Below are 22,575 nucleotides of genomic sequence, written 5' to 3' on the forward strand. Positions count from 1 at the left end.
CTGTATTTTTGCTAGCTAAACTGAGTGGCATGTATGCTTGCTCTGATGTGGATGTAGGGTTGACTGGGAGTATGCTGGTGCAAACTATGCTGGAAATTACCTACCATAATTTTCCAACAATTTTGACATTTAGAAGGAACATTCTTTGCTTTACTATGGATGACCTCAAACTTTATAGCCCTTCTGTGACTGATCAGGGCTCAATATAATTCATTCATAGCCTTTAAAGTGTGCTGGGAAATAACCCTCTGAACTTAAGTAACTATACATTGTGCCCTTTATGAAATAACATTTATGGTCACACACATATACCTCCTCCCTACAAGTGTCCCCAAGGTTCTAAAATAAACATTAGTAATTTGGCACTTAAATTCTTTGCTTAGCGATGTCGAAATAACTCTGCGTGTACTAGCACGTGAGGACCTTCGGTGGTTTTCTTACCAAACTTTCTCTGTAATAGTGGCAAAGACCATACAGACAATCCTCACAAACTGCAAGTGATGTCACATGGCAACACTTCATGGATTGTCCTGCATCAGACAGCAGCAGCTGCAGAATCCCATGACTGAATTCTTCTCTGTATTTAACAACAAACAACTCCCTCCTTTCCAAAAACTACAAATCAGTGAGAAACATTGTATTCCAGACACTTCCCTGGCCCACTACTTTACTATGGGATGGTGCTGTTTCCTTCAGGAGGAAATGTTGAAACTGTGACACCTCTACCTTTCACATTCAGACTGAAGTGTAACAATCCAGGTCCAAGAATTACACTTTTGCCTGTCTGATTTTTTTCTGGATGTCAATCCGGGCCTTAGTACAATCTACTGGGATGAAGGCATGGAACACCAGTGCAGAGGACTGAGAGCATGAGAGAACTGAAGTATGGGTGTGTGTTTGGGTGGAGTTGTACACATGTTAGTTGACAAGGACATGGAGGCATAATTAACAGGTGGCAGCCCCTAGACGACTTTGGCTGATCTGAAAACAGAAATGCACCAGGAGATCGCAGGACTGTACGCTAGACTGGGAAGTCCTAGGCTACCAGAACTGGGCAGAAAAATCTGGGTGATCTCTAAATAGCAGCAAAACCTCACCTCTTTGCTATCACCTAGAGGCCATGCAGATTTTGGCATCCAACATCTGGGAGCACAAGGAAGTTGGCAATAGCAAATTACTTCTGTATTATTGGCAAGAAAATTGCATAGTCACCAGGTCTAAAATCTGACTTGGGAGTCTTTCCTGCAGAGTTATAATATTCTGTTTAATAACAGAACAACTGAATGTTCTGGGAATAAAGCAAAGAAGGGGAGTCAGTGTGTAAGAATCCTTCATATGCTTCGAATAATAGCAGCTGTTAAAAACAGGAGACCTGTAGAGATTTATAAGAGAGCCAGTTTGGTGTGGTGGGCTCAAAACTGGGAGACCATGAGTTCTAATCCTGCCTTAGGCATAAAGCCAGCTAGGTGACCTTGGGCCAGTCACTCTCTCTCAGCCTTAGGAAGAAGGAAGCAATGGCAAACCACTTCCAAAATACCTTGCCAAGAAAACTTCAGGGGCTTGTCCAGGCAGCCACTAGGAGTCAAAACTGACTTGAAGGCACACACGCGCGCGCACACACACACACACACACACACACACGAGGTTTATAGTGCAATTTCGTTTAAATCTTCTCAAGAGCAAGTCTTTTTGCAACTAGAAGGACTAAATACCTCGTAAACGTAGATTGTACCACAGCCTTATAATAAATCCAGCCTTCTATGCTATGGTTCTATCCGAACTTTCCTGACATTGAGGCAGACTGTGCACATCTCTCTAAGCCTTGGCTTGTGTAACCACGACTATTAAATAAACCACCACTGGCTGGCCTTCCACAATAAGCTAAGTCTAAATCAGGCAAGCCATATTCTGGCTTAGTATGGTGTTGAACCAGACCCCAGTGTTGAAAGAGTCACTGTATTTTACTTGAACTTGCTGAGGTTTCCATTCCACATTACATCAGACATATTATGGGAAGCCAAAATGCTGGTGGTAGAACACTGCTTTAATGTCATGCTATTAACTCTTGCCTTCCAGAAAATGGCTTGCAAATATTTGCACTGATGCCCCAAATTAACCCTCGTGTTACACTATACTAATACTGTATGTGTAATATAATAATATGCAGTACAAGCTAGTCTTATGCATACTGATATGGAGAGTTGATGTGACGTGTTTGGTTTCTTTTTGGCTTCGTGTGTTCTGTCAAGTCCATCCCTGACATCTTTCACATGATTTATGACTTGTCAAGAAGTGTGACAGTCAATTGTGGCTTACTCAACTACGCATGGTTTTGTTCAATATGTGAATTCAGCAATATTGGTTAACCTAGGAGGCTCCCAGTCAAACCCCATGAAATAATTGGTCACAATCATACATCAGGTAGGCCAGACTCTCTGCTTTGTTGCCCTCAGTTGAAATGCCAAGGTGGCCTGTTCCAGAGAGTTGCCTTCTTTGCTTCACCAGAAGTGGCAGCAGAAGTGTGTTTTGCCCGGGCAAGTGTAGAAGATTCTGGTCTTCAGTAAATATCAGTTGCCTTGGTTACTTTGTGAGTGTATAGTTTTCCTCTTCTGAACAGACTGAATCCACCTGCTAGGATAAATTCCTTGTAAAAAGTTATTTGAGGGATAATAAATCTTCCTCATGCAGCTTTCCATTAGGCATAAGATATCCATCATTTCTCTTTGTGAATATTCAAGTTCAAAAGCAAACTCTTTGTTCCCAGAAACTGCTGCCCTCATCATCATCATCCCTATGATAGTTTGAACTAGGTGAGTCCCAAAATAGTATGAACACAAATCTCTCGGTTTATCTCTGTCTTAACAGAATTATATACTGTCTTTCAAAACAGAAGTTTTCCCAAGACAGCCTATATAAAATGACTTTACTTTTGCCAAGAACTGCGTTATGCCTTTAACCAACTGCATAAGATGCAGAAATTCAACAGGTGCAGTTTCTCCTGGCATGAATATGCAGTGGGGAGAAATGTGAGACCTTTTCCCTAAGCCAAGGAACTTAGCATGTGACAGGCTGCTCCTGCCAAAGGGATGGTCAACCTTAAAAAGCCCTTTCATGAGAGACTTAAGTGTACTTGTTGGGAATGCTGGCACTGGGGAAGAAGGACCCCTGGCCTGTCTCTGTTAAGACAGTATTTCTGCATCCCAAATTTGTATAACATGGCAGTCCCTGAAGCTTTCAGGCTTGAACAGTAGTGAAAGCTTATACATATTTGTTGGATCAAAAGAGATCTTTCTCCTCTGCAAATATCTTTGGGAATAAAGGGCTCTGTCAGCTGATAGGTTTGGGATATACAGGTAGTTCTTGTTCAGTAATCGTTAGAAGTTATGACGGCACTGAATGAGGAGACTTACAACCAGTCCTCATAGTTGTGGCTGTCACAATGTCCTCGCAGTCATGTGATCACGATTCGGGGGCTTGGCAACCACCTTGCAATTATGAAGCCGCAGCATCCCACAGTGACGTGATCACCATTTGCGACCTTCACAGCTGGCTTCTGATAAGCAAGACAATGAGGTGGCTGGCAGGAAAGCACAAATGGTGATCACATGACTGCAGGATGCTGCAACTGTGCGGGATTCACCTAATGATGGTAACTGGGACTGCTGCAACTGCTGTCATAAGTTGGTGCAGCTATGTGATGTCGCACTTTATGACTGTGGGCTTAGAAACAGAGTTGTTGGTCCCAATTTCTGTCATTAAGCAGGACTAATTGTATATATTGATTCACAAATACATACCACTTGTACACAAACCTCTACTGTATATTAGTTGACCCACACCACATACATGCACCCATTCACACATTACATGTACAGCCAACTGTACATTCTTTGAGTTGGCTTGATGGGAGGAATAGGGAACGCAATGAATTCACTTTGCTGCTCCCAGTAACTATGCTTGTAGACTGCTGGTTTCTTACTGGGAAAAAACCAGCAATTTTGCTCAGGGATGAAGAGAAAGGAATGGGGAACATTATCTGGCTCCCTCTCAGACATCTGAGCAGTTACTCAGGAGGCAGAGGAGACAAATAAGCTTTTCCCCATCCCCAGCAACCCTGCTTGCAAATTGCTGGTTTTCTGCTGTCTGCCTCAATTATAACATCCTTCAAATGGAAATATTTGGAAAACAACTGATTGCAAGTATCAAAATGTGAGTAGTGACTTCAGTGCTTTGGTGATGGCACTGAACCTATGTCTATCAGTTAACACTGTCATAAAGAAAACTCAAAACAAACTTTTCAGTAGGGCCAAGACATCCAAATTTGAGTTCATAGTATTGGATGGCATGAAGATGTGTGTTGTCTTTGGTAAGAGGTTCAAGAATGCACATGTTTTGGAACAAACTCATTGATTAGGATTGAGGGCTTCTCTCCTTTAGGAATATAGGTATTCCCAAAACCATGCTCCTTCATCAGTTTGGACCCAACCATAGGTTTCCACAGAGGAGGCCAAGTGTGGGGACAAATGATGAACCACACTTTCTGGCATTGTAGTACAAGCTCGGCCCCTTATGCATTTGCATGTGACATTCTGATGCTGGCATGAAAGGGCAGAGCTTGCATCATGACATCACAACATAGATTTGGCATTTAGGCATTGTTGTGGTTAGGAATGGATGCCTCTGATTGCAGTCCTACATAAACATTCATGGAAACAGGAACATTTATTGTGCCCAGCACATAATCAGAGCCTTGAAAGCAATAATCTGGATAGCTATGGGTTGATAAAATTAGGGGAATCCTAATTATAGAGTAAGAAGTCCGAATTATTTTTAAAAAGATATTGGTGCAATGATTCTGTTTATTTTCAATGACTGGGTTTCACATCACACTAAGTCATAAGGTAGTCTGGTTTGTTTTGTTTTGTAATGTTAAATCCAGCCAGCCACTGTGATTTGTAAACTGTGATTTATGGATTAACATTTTGTGTGAATTTAGCCAGTTATGATTTATTTAAGAACTATGCAATGTTCATCCATGCAAAGTAAGAACCAGACATATAGGCCTTTTTAAATGAAATTCCAATCAATTATAAGCATCTGTGTGTGTGTGTGTATACATATACACACAAACATTCATGCACACACACATATATATATATGCACACCCATTTATATATACTATATAATTTGTATATCTAATTTTTCATTAGATATTGAGTTTCTCTTTGATATGCTAATGTTAGTTCATGATTTTCTTTTACCTTAGGAAGTAAACTTATTATTATTAAGCATATATCTCTGTTTGGTTACCTCTGTTTTAAATTTTATTTTAAAATAAATTGAAATTCCACCAGGAAAAATAATTTGAAACACTCTGAGCATCAGAATAAAGTAACTCATTCTGCCAGAAAACAACACACTTGGGGTAAGAAATTGCCTTTTGAAAGAAAGTGAGAATTTACTGCATTGCAAGATGACATCTTGGGCTGTCCTGCATTCTGTATAATTTTAAACATGGAAGCTTCCATATCAAAGAAATCTCTTTCAAACAGTCTTTTCCAACATAGTATCTTGCCTGTTACTGTAGTGAGACAACAGCTCTCTCCAACACAGCCATCATCTGGAGGACTCCAAGGAAGGAAAGGTTGCTTCAAAATATCTAAATAAATAAAATAAATTGCTTAACCAGATGAATTAGTTGGAACAGCTTTCTTAATGCTGAAGCTCTCTGCGTACCCTGAGAGAGTAAAGCCCAAATGTGTATTCTAGGATTTCTCTTCCCAATACACCTCCTGGAGAGTTCTAGGCTGGGAAGGATTTTCCTTAAGATTTGCCATAATCTCTTTCAAAATGAGTCCAACATCCCCATCTCGTGGTGTGGATCAACATTTCAGGCTAACAGCTCACTGGGTGCCAAATTCCTACTTGGACAGGTGCTGTTCCGACTGTAACTCCCCAGCCACACACCTACATCTGATTCCATGCTGCCTAGTTACAGATCCACAGGTATAATCTTTGTGTTCCAGATTTTCCTGTTCTTTCTTAAGGTGGCTTATTATTATTATATATTTGTGGACTGTGTAATTAGGCTTGATTGACTGGTTTGCTGATGTTTCATGAAAGCTGGGAATGGATGGGATTGCAATGTTTCATCAACCTCTGTCAAACTATTTTGCTTTTCCTGAGTGATGGTATTTGGCTTTCTAAGAAGGCCACACCTTACAATGTGTTTCTGAAGGCTAACCCTTGGTTCAAGTAAGTGGCTCTGTGTACCATCAGTAGCTTGAGAAGCACCAGCCCAAGATCTCTGCTGCTCACCATAATCTCAGACCAATCCCTTGTTACGGATTCTTTTCTAATTGCAGATGCCTATGGACTGCCTTCTTAAATGCCAGGCAGGTCTAGCCCATCTGACTTTTTAAGCAAAGCAAACCTCCAGCCTCCAATATCATCTTTATTCCCCCAAAACGTCCTTAGAAAATAAAAATGGGAGATAACTGCAGCCCAAGGCATTGCTTGGAAATGTAGTTACCTGTCCAGAAAAAGGACCCTGGGGGAGGGGAGGGGAGGAGTGGGTATGGGAATGAAGGGGGTGCACCCCCTGCATTTTACTGTGTATTTCTGAGTTCACATCATATAGTTTGTGATAAAGTGCATGTATTGTTTTCTTATCTTTCTAGGTGTGTGCCTTAATTTTTTTTTTATGAGGTTGTGTTTTCTTTGTTTTACATATATTTGTGTGGGTTGTATATGTTTGACCAGCCTTGGTGTGTATGTAAGAGGAGGATATAGTGTGTGTATGCTGCCTGTATTTTGTGGAGCATCTTCAATTTCCGTTCTGTTCTGTTGTACTGGCTCTAAACTTAGTTTGGCACTTGGGTCTTAGATCCCAACTCTGCTTATACTGGGACTAGGGTTAGGGTTAGGGATCAGTTCTGGGCTGCAAATATGCAGATTACCAGGTATGTCTTAATTAGTGCGGATAATGAATCCCACGAAATGGTCACATTATTTGAATTTGCACTATTCAAAGTGATATGTCTATGGAGAATATGGTAATTGGTTCCAGCTTGATGGAAATAGGCAGTGAAAATTTTTAAATATATTTTTTTATATGTAGATTCATGAAATACTTCAGTAAAGGATAAAAAAGAATATACTTATAATTTAAATGTATTGTTAACAAAGTCTCAGGGCAGTTATAGAAAGCAAAATAAAAACAAAAAAATTCTAAATATCATTCCTAGAAATATGACCTGGTATCAATTTATAGTTTGCAGTAAATTGAATATTGCATTATTTGAACTCACACTAATTGCAACCTAGCTGTAGATGGCAGAAAAAAATGATTGTTTTCGGTACCAGTTTGCTGCTATCTAATGGTTGTCTGAATTTTTTTCAGCCCAGATTGGGTAGCTTTATTAATATTTTGGCTTTTGGGCAAATTATTGAGCAAATTACTTGCCTTTAGCCTTCATACTTTGCCTGCTGATAAAAGAGTTATTCTGTGATAAGCCATGCCAGATAGGAGTGGCCATAGCAGAAAGGTAGGGCATAAATCTAAGTAAATCAAATTTTCTGAATGAACAAGACTCCAGCAACCATTTTGTGGCAATATCCACGATATTCTCTCTAAATTGTAAATGTACAGAGCAGCTTCCAAAGATTTGGGACCTCTGGCCTTTGTTGTTTGGCAAAGATCAGTTTTCTCATTTCTTTAAGCTGGCCGAGAATTGATTTACACTGAAATCATTTATATCCCAACTTGTTGCCTTCCTAAACTGTTAGGTTTCAGCTCTCATAATCCCAGCCATCTGGATGGGGTTGAGGGAGTTGAAATCTAGTCCGTAACACTGCTAGGTTTGAGGGGGCCCGGAACAAGATGTCATCCCAGATCTTCTGGCTGCTACCCATCAAAAGTGCCTGAGTGCTCATCCTGCCCCAAGGACTTCTTCCTCCCCATTCCTCCTGCTTCTGCCCCAACCTCCCCTCCGCACTGCCCCTTGCCTCCTTCCTCTTCCCCTTGCTGCCAGCAAACATGGAAAGAAATGCCACACTGGCCTACCAGTTGAGGCCCCCATCATGCATGGATGGTGGGCATTGCCATAGTTTTGCAATCAGCCAGCCCATTTAGCCTCTTTATTGGCCCTAGAGCAGAAATGCATCTGTTTATTTCTTAGTTGGAACATTTCTATGCCACTTTTCATTTTAAATATTCCAAAACAGGGTTCAATAAAATATCATTATGTGATCAAAACACAATTAAAACCCAGTAAAATAAAATAAGCATGCTATACCTTAAAATGTCAAGTGCACAGTTGCAGACTAAGATGTCCTCGTGGCCCAGTTGCCCCATGACCAGAACCGTTTGGGAGGGTAGAAATGGATGACATTGCTCTGTACTCACAAATGTGACCTCGGGGCATGTTTTCCTCCATGGTTGTAAAATCGTGTTTCCCCCTTTTATGTTGCCTTGGGTGCTCCTGTTTGTTTTGGCTGGTGTGTTCACCTTCCTCCTTACAGGCTAACTGTGCAGTTTATTGGCTACTTCACTGAGGCAGGAATGCCTCCGGCCCTCCACAATGGCGACCATGGCCTCTAGCCCCGTTCTTTGTGCTCTTCTGCTGGTTACCGATCGGCTTAAGCGCGGGCTCAGGGTTTCAAAGTCAGCTGAAGTGAAGGTGATGCAGGTCAGTTTGAAGCATTTCAAGGGGCACTGGGGAATGGACTTCACAGCTGTGTGTGTCCAGGTGGGGGGGATAACAGGCAAGATGGCAGTTGTGGCAGCACAATCCCAACCTGCCCCTTTTGTACATGACTCAACGTTGCATGCATGTACAAAGGGGTGGGCCTTGCATCACACTGCCATGGATGGTGCTGGGAGTAGACATGCTCTTGTGGAAGCAGCCATAGATGAAAGCCATTGATTTCAGTGGAGATCAACCGCTACGGATTTGAATGGAAGTCTTCTAACAGTCTAAGTCAGAGGTCCTCAATCTTTGGAGGTGAGTTGGGTGTACTCACAAAATGGCTGCCATGGAGGGCACAGCCAATCACAAAGCACTCTTCCCAGGTATAAATCAGAGATGTTAGACCCTGCTGCTCCTTCTAGTCCCTCCTACATGATCTCCAAAGTGTAATTTGTTATTTTTTCTGGGCAAGGGGACACACTTAGATGGTGCCACCTACCAATTTTGTTTTCTAAGTACACCTGTGGGCCCTGTTTGGGACTCTGAAACATTATTGGAAAGTAATAAGATGCTAGAGACTGGCACTTTATTCTCCAGGATGCCTATTTGTTTATTTATTTATTTATTGTTATTATTCACATCCAAAAAGATTAACGAATACTAAACAAATAAAATCAGATGAGCGATGGAGCCTGTTGAGCATTACATCAGGAATACAAGGTCTAGAATCCACCCCTCCAATACACACACACACACAAGTTTTCATCAAATTGACAAGGGAAGTTATCTCCATTTGTTTCTGAAAGAAACTTTAATAAATTCAGAATAACTGAATTTAATTACCATTGTTAAATAAATGTAACGGCTACTGTATTTATTAATAGGGAAAAGCAAATGACAGCCTTTACAATGTAACTTTCTGTTTGTTATTTGCATGAGTGATTAATCTCACAGGAAAGCTTCATCACTGTTCTAGAAATGATGGGCCGTACATTATAAAATCAGCATTTAATAATATGCCATGACTTCCAATCCTATCCTGTTTGTGAGAAGAAAAAGCTAGGCTTCATCTATTTCTTTTGAACTGCTGGCTTTCTATGTGTAGGGCGGGTTTTTCTTTTTCTTTTGAAAAGAGAAAAGATTCAGTTATGTCTGCTTTGCAAAATCCTACAGGCAGAGACTTGCTTAACACTGCTTCAGCAAGAAGTGGTGGATTTGGCTATATTGTACTGTAGCTGGGCTGACTGAAGGATTATGGGAATTGAAGTTTGAAAGCCCCAGGTCTAGGAATTCTGCTGAGGTTGTTTTCAGTGATGTGGAAGCTCCTTCAGCATGATGGTTTTTAATTGATCTTAACTGTTTAATGGATAAATTATATTGATTGTTCAGTTTTGTTTTAATTGTGTACGCCGCCTAGAGTCACATGCAAGCGAGATGGGCGGCTATATAAATTCAATAAACAAACAAAGTTATCTCTACTGTTCCTTTTTACTTTCAACTTCAGGAGTGAGACTATTATTTAGGCCCAAACTGCACCACTTGGGAAAAGACTGGTTACAAAAAGGAGAAATAATAACAGGGCAACATTCCTGCAAAAAAATCCCAGTGAGCACTGAGTATGTTCTGAGTGTGGGCTGCAAAGTACTGACTAATTTTTCAAGGATTGGGGGAAGAACAGAAAAGTAGGGTTTAGGGAAGAAGGAATAGAGCATCCTAAAAAAGGTCACGTCTGCCTGTCTGAAATGCTGAACAGACCAACTTAGCTGGAGCTACACTTTAGCTGTTGAATGTTTCTTGAATTTGAAATCAAGGTTAAAAATAAAATTAAAACCACAGTTCTATGAAGCAGGAACTAACTTGGCTGAGCTTAACAGCCAAGTTAAGATCAGCCAATAGCTGTTGACCCGTTTAATGTCTCACGTACTTTCTTTTTCCTCCTCCAGCTGTTTCTCTCATTACTGTATTCTTAGTTGCTCATGATTTCCTGGGAATTTCTGCTTGTTCACAAGCTATGGGTTCTTCCAGGAAAAGGTGGGAACCAGATCAGGTGCAGAGTGGGCTTGAACTTGATTTTTTAAAACAAAAACTCACATTACATTTTAATATTTAACAGTAATCTGTTACTCTTTATCCTGATCCTCCCCTTTTTAAAAATTATGCTCTAATTGGCTGCTAGTCTTCTGCAAGAATTTTAAACCAAGCTCAGAAAGTTATCTTTCTTTTTCTTTAATATAATAGATTTACAGTGCAGTGAAACTCTTTCCATCTTTTTCAGAAGGACTACAGAACATTGGTTGAATAGAGGAATTATGAGAGACCAAGCTGCTTACTTAGGATATTTATGTTTTATTTTGAACCCCCACGCCTTGTTTACTAAAAGTTATTGAGTCTAGCCTATGAAAATTAAAACTATGTAGTGGGAGGAATCTAAGACTGGTTTTCACCTTCCAGCAGCAGGACTGGGCCAAGAGCCAGTCCTTTCCTCCATCCTTAAAATCAGCTCTGAAAGTTTGGGAGACCCTCCACAGCAAGGTTTGAAGGCTCCTCAGGATGGCTGCAAGATATAGGAGAGGGGGAAAATGTCCTGGAAGCAGGAAATCTGCTCCTGCAATGTGATATTTTATCCCATGTAGTAAGAAAGAAACTTACTGAGTACAGCTGAAAGCTCATTAAAATCAAATACTGTAGTCATCACTGCCTATGTAAAGCCAGTAACAAGGGGTGCCTGGAGATCTTTCTGTGGAAGAGTTGTTGCCACCAATGGAGAACTTGCAGTGTTGCTTTGGCTGATTATCTCACATGCTGAAAGATATGTTAAATGGTAGAGTATCTGCCAAGGATGCAAATGGTCCATGGGCTCTAGTATCTGCAGACAATTAGCTATTACTACAGAATATGCTAACTGATCAAAACGGGCCAATTGTCTAGGCTGAGGAGAAGCAACTCATTACCATAACACCATCCTAATATCTTCTACCCATATTAGGTTATAATTCCCTTTGTTTTTGGCATTACAGGAATTGTTGCCTAACAAGTTTGGGGGGCACCAGGTTGGGGAAGGTCAGTGTAGGGACTTAAAAGGCAGCTTCATTACTTCAAAGCAGCCCAGATTAACTGGTAACCAATAAAAATATCTTACTCCTGGAATGTGAAATCATACAATAAAGACATCCACATTTGGAGCCAGCCAAAACTTCTGAACTATCTTCATGGGAAAGGCCCATGTACATTACATTACAGTAATCCAGTCTTGAAAAGATTGGGTTATTCATTGGATGTCTTGGTTAGGGCTGCTGGGAGCTGTATTTCAGAAGCAAATGGAGGGCTATAGGTTTCCAATTCTATATTAGACGGACACTCAGATTGTGGAACTGAAATATTTTGGTTAACTATCATTTTTTATTCACTAACCTAGTAATAAAAGGAAGACAGCTTGCTTCGTTTCATTAAGACATTTCATTACCAGACTAGGAACCATCATCAGTGCATGGGGCAGGATGGTGGTGGTGGTGGTGGAGGAGTTTTCTAGTTGTTCATATCTGGTAATTTGATTCTTTTTTCCTTGATAGCTTTTTGGGTGGGGCATTGTTTTTTTTCTGTGATTGTTCTAATATCTGGTGATGGTTCTACTTATCTGGATGTTGGTTAATAGCTGTGTGATGAGGAAGGATGTCTGTTTGCCAAGGTCTAAACATATGTTCCTCATCAAAACTGGTAAACCAAGCTATCATACTTAGGCAGCCAGCTAATTCTATTCCCCCATGCACTGACGGTGTTACCTAGCCTAGTAATGAAACATCTGCAGGAAGAGAAGCGACCTCAGAAAATGCCAAGAACCCAACAATTCAACCTTAAACTACATATATTCTCGCTATGGCAGAGGAAAAAGAATCTTACTTCTAAAAATCCTAAAGAAATTGTTTTTCTCAGGATAAAATATACTGATGACAATAGAGGATTTTCTCCTAATGCAAATAACAGATTCAAGGAATGGGAGAGATTTGAATGGGAGAGATTTGAGGATGAAACCATCCTTTCCTACCTGTTGATCTCAATGATTATCAGCCTTCCCCAGGACCTTCTATTTCATTTTTTGAAATGTACCTGTGAAACAAAGTTATATTTAATGTCATGTCTTGTTTAGTACTAAGGTGATGAGTAAAGCTTCTTTGATTTAATTTCAGTCTGTTGGGTTGGTGAGGCTTTGGAGGTGGGTCAGAATCAAAAAATCTATGGGCCACCTAAGGCCAAGTAGGCAGATACGTATTCCTAGTAAAACAGTTGCATCACACGCTCTCTTTGTGCTTTTCCTTTCCCCAGGGATTACACCTACTTACGCTGCTGGCTAAAAAAATGGTTCTGTTGAGCTTGCTCTGAATGTCCTCAGCCCAAACTTGTAGTGCAAAATTAGCCAGAACAGTGTCAAGCAAAGAAGATGGTCCTTTTATGCAGCATATTATCTGAAGATGTATTATTGTGCCATCTGGCAGTACGTATCCCACACCTCTTCCAGTTCTCAGACTCAGGCACTTTCTGAATGAATGCAGACCATGGGATCCACTACAAACTGGTTCTTCCCTAGACTTAAGCCAGAGGCAGAGAAGCTTACGAGTCCACACTGGTTTTGTTTTTTGCCTTGTCTCAGGACTCCAGGAGGAGTGGCCAGTGATGTCAAGGTGGTGGGCAGGGCCAATATTTGGTCTGTCTTTTGGGCAGCGGGGTAGGGTAGGGAACAGAATAAGATAAAAAGCCTATGTATGTGGAAAAACTGCTGCTAAAATTTATGTATGCCCCACCTCTAGTTTGTCAGGTTAAGGCAATATACATAATGCTCCCTCCTTCTATTTTCCCCACAACAACAACCCTGGGAGGTGGGTTGGACTGAGAGAGAGCAATTGGACTAAAGTCAGCTGGTTTCTGTGCCTAAGGAAGGATAAGACATCCCAGTCTCCCACTTTGCAGTGCAGCAAATTGAACACTACACCAACTGGCTCTCAAATTAGCTGTTTTGCCACCAGATTTTGGCTGTGTGATGGGAGGGTGGTGGCGGTGGTGGGGAAACGAGTGAGCCGTGCATTGGGCACACCAAAGCTTGATAATTATGATTGCATGCCATCAAGCCATTGTTGACTCTTAGCCACCACATAAATAGATGGCTGCTGAGCCATAATGCAATACGTTTGGTTTTGGCTTAGGTGTTACGTGATCCCAACTTGGCATGTGTGATCCTATCCACTGTGGCTTGTTCAGCAAACCATGTCTTAGCACAGCGTGAACTCTGTCACTAAAGCAGACCTCATCCGCAAAGCAGTAGCGCCTCTGCTCATCAACCTGGAATTAAAATCTGAAGAGACAGCAATATGTCTTCCCTCCAAATCTTACTGATAATGTCAAAAAATTGTCCGGAAGACAAGTTTTGATTCAATGACAACAAAAGATGTTACAATGGAAAACCTTTTCTTTGAACTGCAGAACAAAAACTAGATTCAGCTCCATGTAGGTTGAGTTCAAAATAGAACAGAGAAATCCTATCGTCCTCCCTTTCCGGTACTCCTGTCCTCTGACTAGATATTAATTTGTTTGGGCTGGAACTGAGGATGAGAAGAAGTGGATTTTCCAGCTGGGGTTCCCAAAGAAGGAAATTGCCTGCAGAGATTAAAATGTAACTTTGGGAGACACGCCTTTTGGGGGAATCTGAAGATAAGCCTTGGTGGATGGGGCTGCCCAGCGAAGATCTGGGAGCAGGAAAGACATCTAAAAACGGATGGTTTGTGTTGGGGATCCAGGGTTGAGCAGGAGACGCGAACTGCGCCGGGCTGATGCGCGCCTTCAGAGATGAGCGCTGGGCGGCGGCGGCGCACGGCTGTCTCCGCGGCTCGGGACAAGTCCTTGCAGGACGGCTGGGAAGCCCCGCCTCTTGGCCTCCCCTTCTTTAGGCTCATCCCTCAGGTGTCTCCCTCCCTTAATAACTATTTGCCTCTTTTCTTCAGTCGAAGCTCTTCTGAAACAGCCAGGGAACACAGGCAGGCAGGCAGGCTGGACAGAGGATCGATTGAACCGCAGGCGGCTGTGTGGGTGAACGGGCGCTTCGGGTGAGCTGCGCGGGCAGGAAAACTCACCCTGCCTTCTTCGAGGCGGTTTCTTCCTGGACTGGAGAAGCGAGAGAGAGGAACGCGGAGGGAGGAAACCGAAGCCCCGCGAACCGAGAGCAGGAAAGGCTTTGGTTGCTCGAGGGCCGCCAGGCGCTGCGGGGGCCTAGCGGGAGTCAGGGTTGTTCTGAAAGTTTGACTTGCTCCCCGCGTCTTTCCCCCGCGTTCTGGGTCCCTGATCCAGCAGCTCCCACCGGAGGCGAAGAAAGTAGCCTGTGAAGTGATTCAGCAGCGTGGCTCATTTCCTTCCCTGCTCCGAAGGCAGAAAGGGACTGAGTTGGGGTTGGTGCATACACACCAGCATGGGCCAGCAACTGGGGGACCTGGGCTGCCCTGTACCCTGAGGACTGCGGGGTTCCAAGTCAGCTGGGACTCGGGAGAGCCCATCCTGACTTTTCTGATTTGAAAGGGAGGAAGCCTCCTTCTCTTGACTTAGCTGGAACCTGCCATGTCCAGAGGGATGAAGTTTAATGGGTACATGAAAGTGCGCATTGGGGAGGCCGTGGGGCTCCAGCCCACCCGCTGGTCACTCCGGCATTCACTGTTCAAAAAGGGACACCAACTGCTGGACCCCTACATCACAGTGAGCGTGGACCAGGTACGTGTGGGACAGACCAGCACCAAGCAGAAGACTAACAAGCCTACTTACAATGAGGAGTTTTCTGCCCCTGTCAACGATGGGCGCCAGCTGGAGCTGGCAGTCTTCCATGGCACCCCCATTGGCTATGATGACTTTGTGGCCAATTGCACTGTGCCCTTTCATGATCTGCTTCATAGCACTGGGTCCTCTGACAGCTTTGAAGGATGGGTAAGTAGCTGACTCTCTTCTGGAACTGGGGCCTCTCATGGAGTGTCCACCTGTGTTGGTGTGCAACGTGATTACAGGTGTGCGTTCACTAGGCCTGCCTGTGTAGATTGTATGACTTGGGAGATGAATCAAAGTTATTCTGCAGGGTTGGAGGAAATGCCAAACCTTTGTCTTTGGGCTACCTAGAAATTTATTACTAGCATCCATGATTTATCATTCTACTTCTTCTGTTTAATAATATGAATGCTACCGGAAGTGCATCTAGTCCAGTATGCTTATCTGGATTTGGAGAAGTTCATAAACATAGTATGATTAATATGATAGATCTTTCCTATTATCCTCCTGCATGTGATTTTTCAAAATATATCTGGCTAATAACTGCAGATAGACATGTTCTCCATGTATTTGTCCATTTATTTCTTATTGACTATATAAATGAAAATGGATAAGTTCACATAAAAAGGAAAAGTACAAAAATGTAAACACAGTCCTGATTATAACTGAAAAAAGACAAATGACTGAATCCTCTCTTAGAATGTGTTATTCCAAAAATGGTTAGATAATTAACATTTTTCTGTAAAATCATTGTTGCACAAGTTCTGTTGATCTCTAACAAAGTTTGTTAATTTTAGAATAATTGATAATCTGAATATTTGCTTATATCTGTAAATTGAGAAGCTTCTGCTGTTTTCCAAGGTTCTACTACAGATAGCTGTATTTGTTCCTTATTTTTCAAAGCCATCTGGAAATTATAGCAATAAATTACATAACCTAATGATGTGTTGTGAGAAGGACGTGCATTTATTAGTCTTGCTCTTGACCCTGCTAGTTTCTTCTAGAAAACTTTTTGCCCAGCATTTGACCACAGCATCCGTCCTTCAGCTTTCTTCATAGGCCAAAGTATGGCTGATCTTGAAATACCAAATGTAGGGTATTTTTATTTATTTTTACCATTTTCAATTTTTTTAGAGACACATTAGTTAAGTCTCTGCAAGTCTCTTGAGCTGGAAAGTTCTGTCCAGCACGAGATAAACCCAAACGGTAATATTGTTGGCTTCTAAGCAGATTCCATGTTTCTCCCCCCTCCCCTGCCCCACACCTCATTAAGCAAAATAATTATTTAAAATGGTACTTTGCATGATCAAAAAGGTGAGGTAATATGCTTGTGTATTGCAATTACTGATGCATTGATAAGAAATTTTGAAGGAAGGACTGTACCTACTGATTCTCCCGCTAATAGAAAATGCAGGAAAGAGGCTGGAAATATCTCAGGAAGTTGTTTAGCAGTTGAAACCTTGTGGCGTCAGATACATTGTAGGGGGGGAAAAGAATCTCATCTGTCATTTCCTAAAATCAGAGCATAGAAAAGGGCAGTGCAATTCGTCATGCAGGAGCCATGGAGAGCTATTAAGCCAGTGTTGTCCAAACTTGGCCACTTTAAGATGAGTGGACTTCAACTCCCAGAATTCCCCAGCCAGCATGGCTGGCTGGGGAATTCTGGGAGCTGAAGTCCACTCATCTTAAAGTGGCCAAGTTTGGACAACACTGTATTAAGCAGTGGAGCAGGCTGCCTCCTGAAATGGGTGCTCCACCACTGGAGTTTTTCAAGAAAAGATTGGGCAGTAATTTGTCTGGCATAGTGTGAGGATTTCTCCGTTGGGTAGGGGGTTGGGACTAGGTGTCCTCCAATATACATTTAGATTCTGGCAATTTTATTTCTTTACTCATTAGAATTTATGAGTCCCTTCCAACCCTAGGATTCTAGGATTAAGCCAACTGTAGAAATCCCCTCCCCTCCCCTCCCCTCCCCTCCCTCCCTCCCTTCCTTCCTTGTGTCATATTCATTGTATGAGGCTGATGTATCCAGAGTTGGAAACCTACAGTCCTCAGTCCTATTCCATAAGCCCCGGCAAACCATTTGTGGCTCTGGCAAAAAAGAGTCAGCTGGGTCAGGAGAACGAGAGAAAAGCAACAGCACTGCCCATTTTTGGCTTTGGGGAATGTGGTCCTTGAGTGAAAAATGATTCTTCTGCTCCAACTCTAAATGAAGATGCTCCCTGCGATCTGATCACAGCCAAATCAACAGGGATTTGCTTCTGCCGTTCAAATGGAAACATTTCTAAATCAGTAATGGGCAAACCAAGATTGCCCTGTGGACCCTGGAGGCCTAACATGGGCGCACAGTTTTCTCCCCTTGTCCACATTTGCAGCTGCTGAAGGTAGCTAAGCCTGAGAATAAGCTCCAGCAGGAAGATTCTGAAATCGATCCTAGATCCCTCTTACAGTGGTTTCTGTAGTGGCTATGGAAAACTTTGCTAGTAAACAGCATTATGTTCTAATGCTCATTAGAACATAAATTCTAATGAGTAAAGAAATAAAATTGCCAGAATCTAAATGTATATTGTAACTCTTTTTTATTTACTCCTGAGTCATACTTCCTGACTAGGTGGCAGTCCCCAGGTGACCTTGGCTGATATTAAAAGCTAAGCAGGGTCAGTCCTGGTTAGTACTTGGATGGGAGACCATAAAGAAATCCCAGGGCTGTGAGCTAGACTGGGAAGTAAAATAAAAATAAAAAAAAAATCCCAGAAGGCAAATCCGAATCCATATAGGTTGCTAACCTGTCGGACATGTTCATAAAGTCACTTTATATCTTCATGGCTACTAGAAGAAAGATTCAGGCTGAACATTAGGAGGAATTTGATGATGATAACAGCTGTTAAGTAGTGAAACTGTCCATATAGTGGTGAATTCTTCCTTGCTGGAGTTTTTCAAGTGGGAGCTGGATGGCTAACTGTCAGGGATGGTTTAGTGGATCCCTGCATTGAATGGGGATGGATTAGATGACCTGTGAGGTCTTTTGCAACTTGTACATTCTGTAATAGTAATTTCAGGGTTAATTACCTCTGTTCAGCATCCTTACCTTACCTGTACCCTGGATAGTTCCTTATTCCAGTTCATGAGCCCTTGCCATATGGCAGTGTTGTCCAAACTTGGCCACTTTAAGATGAGTGGGCTTCAACTCCCAGAATTCCTCAGCCAGCATGGGCTGGGGAATTCTGGGAGTTGAAGTCCACTCATCTTAAAGTGGCCAAGTTTGGACAACACTGCCATATGATGTAATGCCTGCCACAACTAGAGAAAAGGTTTTCTCTGGGTGGCACGCTCTTGTGGAATCCTTTCTCCAGAAAGTTTCAGTGCTAATTCTGGCTCTCTTTCTTTCAATGCACATGCCCACATACGTACACCTACAGGCACGCAAACTCCCCTGCTGCTGGGAATGGCAGAAGCTGTCTTAATTCAGTCTCAAATGAGTGTACAAACTCTACATTTTACTGCCGAAATTAACCCCCGTGCTATGAATGGGGTCAATGAATCATACTGCAGGCCGTGGATGCCAGGGTGGGCAGGGAAATTACTGATCAGTTTAGGATGTATAAATGAAGGGCTTCTTCACACAGTACCCAATTAATTCCTGCAATTCACCACTACCAGTAGCAAACTTAGATGCTTTTCCAGAGATAGGTGTATTGGTCTACAGTGATCTTTGCTTCCAACCAATTGGCTAGAGGTCAAAGAATTTATCATCCAAGATGTTGACATAAAACACCAGCTTGGAGAAGGCTGGATTAGATGTTTTGCCAGAAAAAAAAGGTTTACCAAAGAGAATTTGCCATCAAACCTAAGGAGAATCCTCTATGTCTATGTGTAAAGGCAGGAATACTAGACTTAAACATCAGATACCTGTGAACTCCCTATTTGTAAGGCGCTGGACAAAGTTGATGTTCATACATACAAATATATTGTTAACGGTTCTGAGCATAAGGAAAGTGACAGCCACAAATAAAAATTTTTGAACACAAACTACTACATCTATGCTTGAAAGTCACCAGGAATTTTAAAAGGCCAGTTCTTATATACATATGGCTATTTATTTGAAGTATTTATCATATTCTAGCCTTTGTTTTTCTGCTGAAAGAGTAAGATTTGGGGAAATGAACCCACACTGTATGCGTTAAAAAAAATAATATCATGATGAAGTCCCACTAGAACAAGCTGTTCACAAGTCCAAATTCCAGGCCTTCTTTGAGTGGGGTAAAATCTTAATTTCTGCTTTCTCTCCTACAAGCTGCCTGTTGGTTATATCTATCTGGCAGTAAAATAAAGGCTAGCTCATACATTGCTCCCTTAGTCAGATTGTCCTACAGATATCCATACTCCGGGTGCAATGTATGGAGATCGGTGTTGGGTTTGCACAGAGAAAAAATTCAGAGTCCTGTAAGATCAGGTAGAAGGGTAAATCCAAAGCAGAAGGCAGGCCCTTAATATGTAACCATATTGTTACCAGAGTTCCTATGTAGTTATCATATAATATGTCATGTATTTATATGAAGTTATGAATGAACATATATAACACAGAGTACTTAAAGTACACCAGAGAGGCATAAGGGTTTGTTCTGGAAGATTTCAGCTTAAGCCATATGTGAAAAAATTCCAGAATGGCAATCTCTAAGACAGTGTTTCTTAATCTTGGCAACTTGAAGATTTGTGGACTTCAACTCCCAGAATTCCCCAGCCAGTTGAAGTCCACATATCTCCAACTGCCAAGGTTGAGAAACACTGCTCTAAGAGGACTTAAAAACTGATAGTTCTGAAAATAAGAGATGGGCCTTACAACAAAACATGGTTTGTAGTGCACAAGATGGTTGCCATGTGAACAGGATGAAGCCATGTCACACAAATGGAAAAGTTCAAAGAGGCAGGAGAAGAGTATAGAAGTGGACCATCCAAGCCTTGTCAAAAGTCATAAAAGTGGGCCGAAGTGTAATGCTTCAGAATCCTCACAAAGAAAGAGGTGCTGTGCATAGTGGATTTCTCAGTTCAAATCTGTCCAAATAGACTTTGGGTAGAGTAGTGAAGCTTTTAGTTCAGAAGGTAAATAATGAATGTTGTAAGCCTGTATTTCTGTGTGTTTTGGATCTCTAGATAACTGAGAACAAGTAGTAGTATTGGAAGTGTTCTAAAGACTCTCTTGATGATACTCCACGTGACATATGAAGTTCCAAAATATGATACATCAAGGAAAAGAAATCAGAGTGTAGAAAGACACTCTGGAGTAATTCTCCTACTTGACAAATTGGAGGATGGGAGTCTTAAGCTGTAGTTTTATAAACTTAGCCAAGTCTTTGCTGGCTCTACAAATCAGTTGGTTTGGCGGGACAGACAAGTTGCAATAAATATACCTGGCAATTTTGAAGTGGTGGTGCTGTACAATGGAGATGGCTGTTTCCTTCTGCTGCTATTTTGAGTCCCAGAGTACCTCAGAGAAATGTTTTTGCAAGTTGCTCAAGATGACCTGGTGAATTTTAGCAGCAATAACAACATGAAGTTGCTACGTTTTTAACTGCCCTGGGTAAGCTTGCTACGTGAACACAGCCAAAGATTCTTGTGGCATCTTAAATACTAACAAACGTATTATTGCATAAACTTTCTATATTTCATAAACACATATGTGAATGAGGATAAAACAGTTTTTGAATAAGGCCACTTCCCATTGATCACTTATTGCATCTTGTAGCATCACCCAGCCATCACCTGAGGTGATAGAAAGCCTATTGTTGCTATTGTTATGTCCACTTAACAATGGTTGCATGATTTTAGAAGATGGTCTAAGTGGCTAGGGGGGAAGTCACCTAAGAATTTTACCACAGTTCTGCAAATCAGATAGATAAGAAGAATACTTCGGCTAAATTGTTGCAAGGTAGATTGGTTGAGGTTTGGTTCTCTGCCTGCACCCCCTTTTTGAGAGGAGGAAAGTAAGTGGTTTATGGTGACATGCAAAGCTTAATGAACAATCTTTCCTCCTGTCATTCTTCTGATTGTTTCCTGCATGTAGTATTAAGCAAAACTTAACAAATGTGTAGCCCCTTGATTCACCTCATCTATTATGTAACATGTTTGGGAATGGGTGGAGTTTGTTTAAACAAATTTCTTTCAGCTTGAGAAATACAGTTGCCCACACATGACCCATAGAGAAAACTATCTTCTATGGGCAGAAGTGGACAAGCTAGTTCTGTGACATGACTAGAACAGGAGTACATAACAATGTTGGTTCTGAAGCCTGTTTCACAAATAGTTTGGATAACACATATATGTTAAAGACTCAGAGAGGGCTAAAGAAACTTCAGATTAGTTCAGTTGTATTGTTTCTGATATTTTTATTCTGATAATTTTGAGAAAATGTGGCTTTTTCTAGTTGTAACTGGGGCTTTTTCTTTGAACCAGAAATCCATGTCACATGGCAACCTGGTAAATGTCTAGGGATTCTTCATATAAGCTGTTGAGTATGTGGCCAACAGGGCATCACAAGTGAAAGTACTGTACCAGTTTGTGTAATTCCTTGCATGCTTTCAACATTTGAAGAAATTTGTCCAAATGACCTAAGCTTCTTCTGTCTAGTTGCTGCCACTATACTGAGTGCACAGATTTCATAAGAACTTAAAAAGAGCCCTTATGGACCAGACCAATGACCTCTCTAGTTCAGCAAACTAGTTGTATTCAGGAAGCTCATATCATGAGGGTGGTAGTCTTCTTCCACCAAGCTGGTATTTTATGATGCCAGCCTGTATTCACCAGAATGACAACCAGAATGTCATTCTGGGAGTTCACATTCATTCATCTCAAGCAGAATCAACATTGGGGCAGACCTGACTTCTGTCATGTAAAGCAAAGAGAGATGCCCCAGCCCCTTCCTCTTCTGGATAGGAAAAAACTTCAGGAAGAGAAAAGTTGCTGTGCCTGAGTGGGGAAAAGAAGTGGACGTACCATCTCCCAATAGTTTTGGTAAGTAGTTGGAATTACTGCCAGAAATTGAGGAAGTCTGGGGAAAAGAAGAAGAGAACTTGTTCTGGGATTAGATTATCACTTA

The 22,575-nt window shown here is 41.7% G+C and overlaps 1 protein-coding gene across 1 annotated transcript in view; it reads left to right on the top strand.

Annotated features, from left to right (window-relative positions):
- Positions 1–14,648: 14,648 nt before the first annotated feature.
- Positions 14,649–22,575, top strand: part of PRKCH (protein kinase C eta) — a 100,736-nt gene continuing 92,809 nt past the window's right edge. Inside the window, exon 1 of the mRNA XM_088149735.1 lies at positions 14,649–15,647. Within this exon, the coding sequence (XP_088005861.1) occupies positions 15,288–15,647 (360 nt within the window). The 5' untranslated portion in view covers positions 14,649–15,287. The remainder of the gene's footprint in view (positions 15,648–22,575) is intronic.

This window comes from Python bivittatus, unplaced genomic scaffold, assembly GCF_059951505.1.
Source record: "Python bivittatus isolate LINGU-HERP-01145 unplaced genomic scaffold, Pbiv_v1 ctg000580_np1212, whole genome shotgun sequence".
In the NCBI taxonomy this organism is placed as follows: domain Eukaryota; kingdom Metazoa; phylum Chordata; class Lepidosauria; order Squamata; family Pythonidae; genus Python; species Python bivittatus.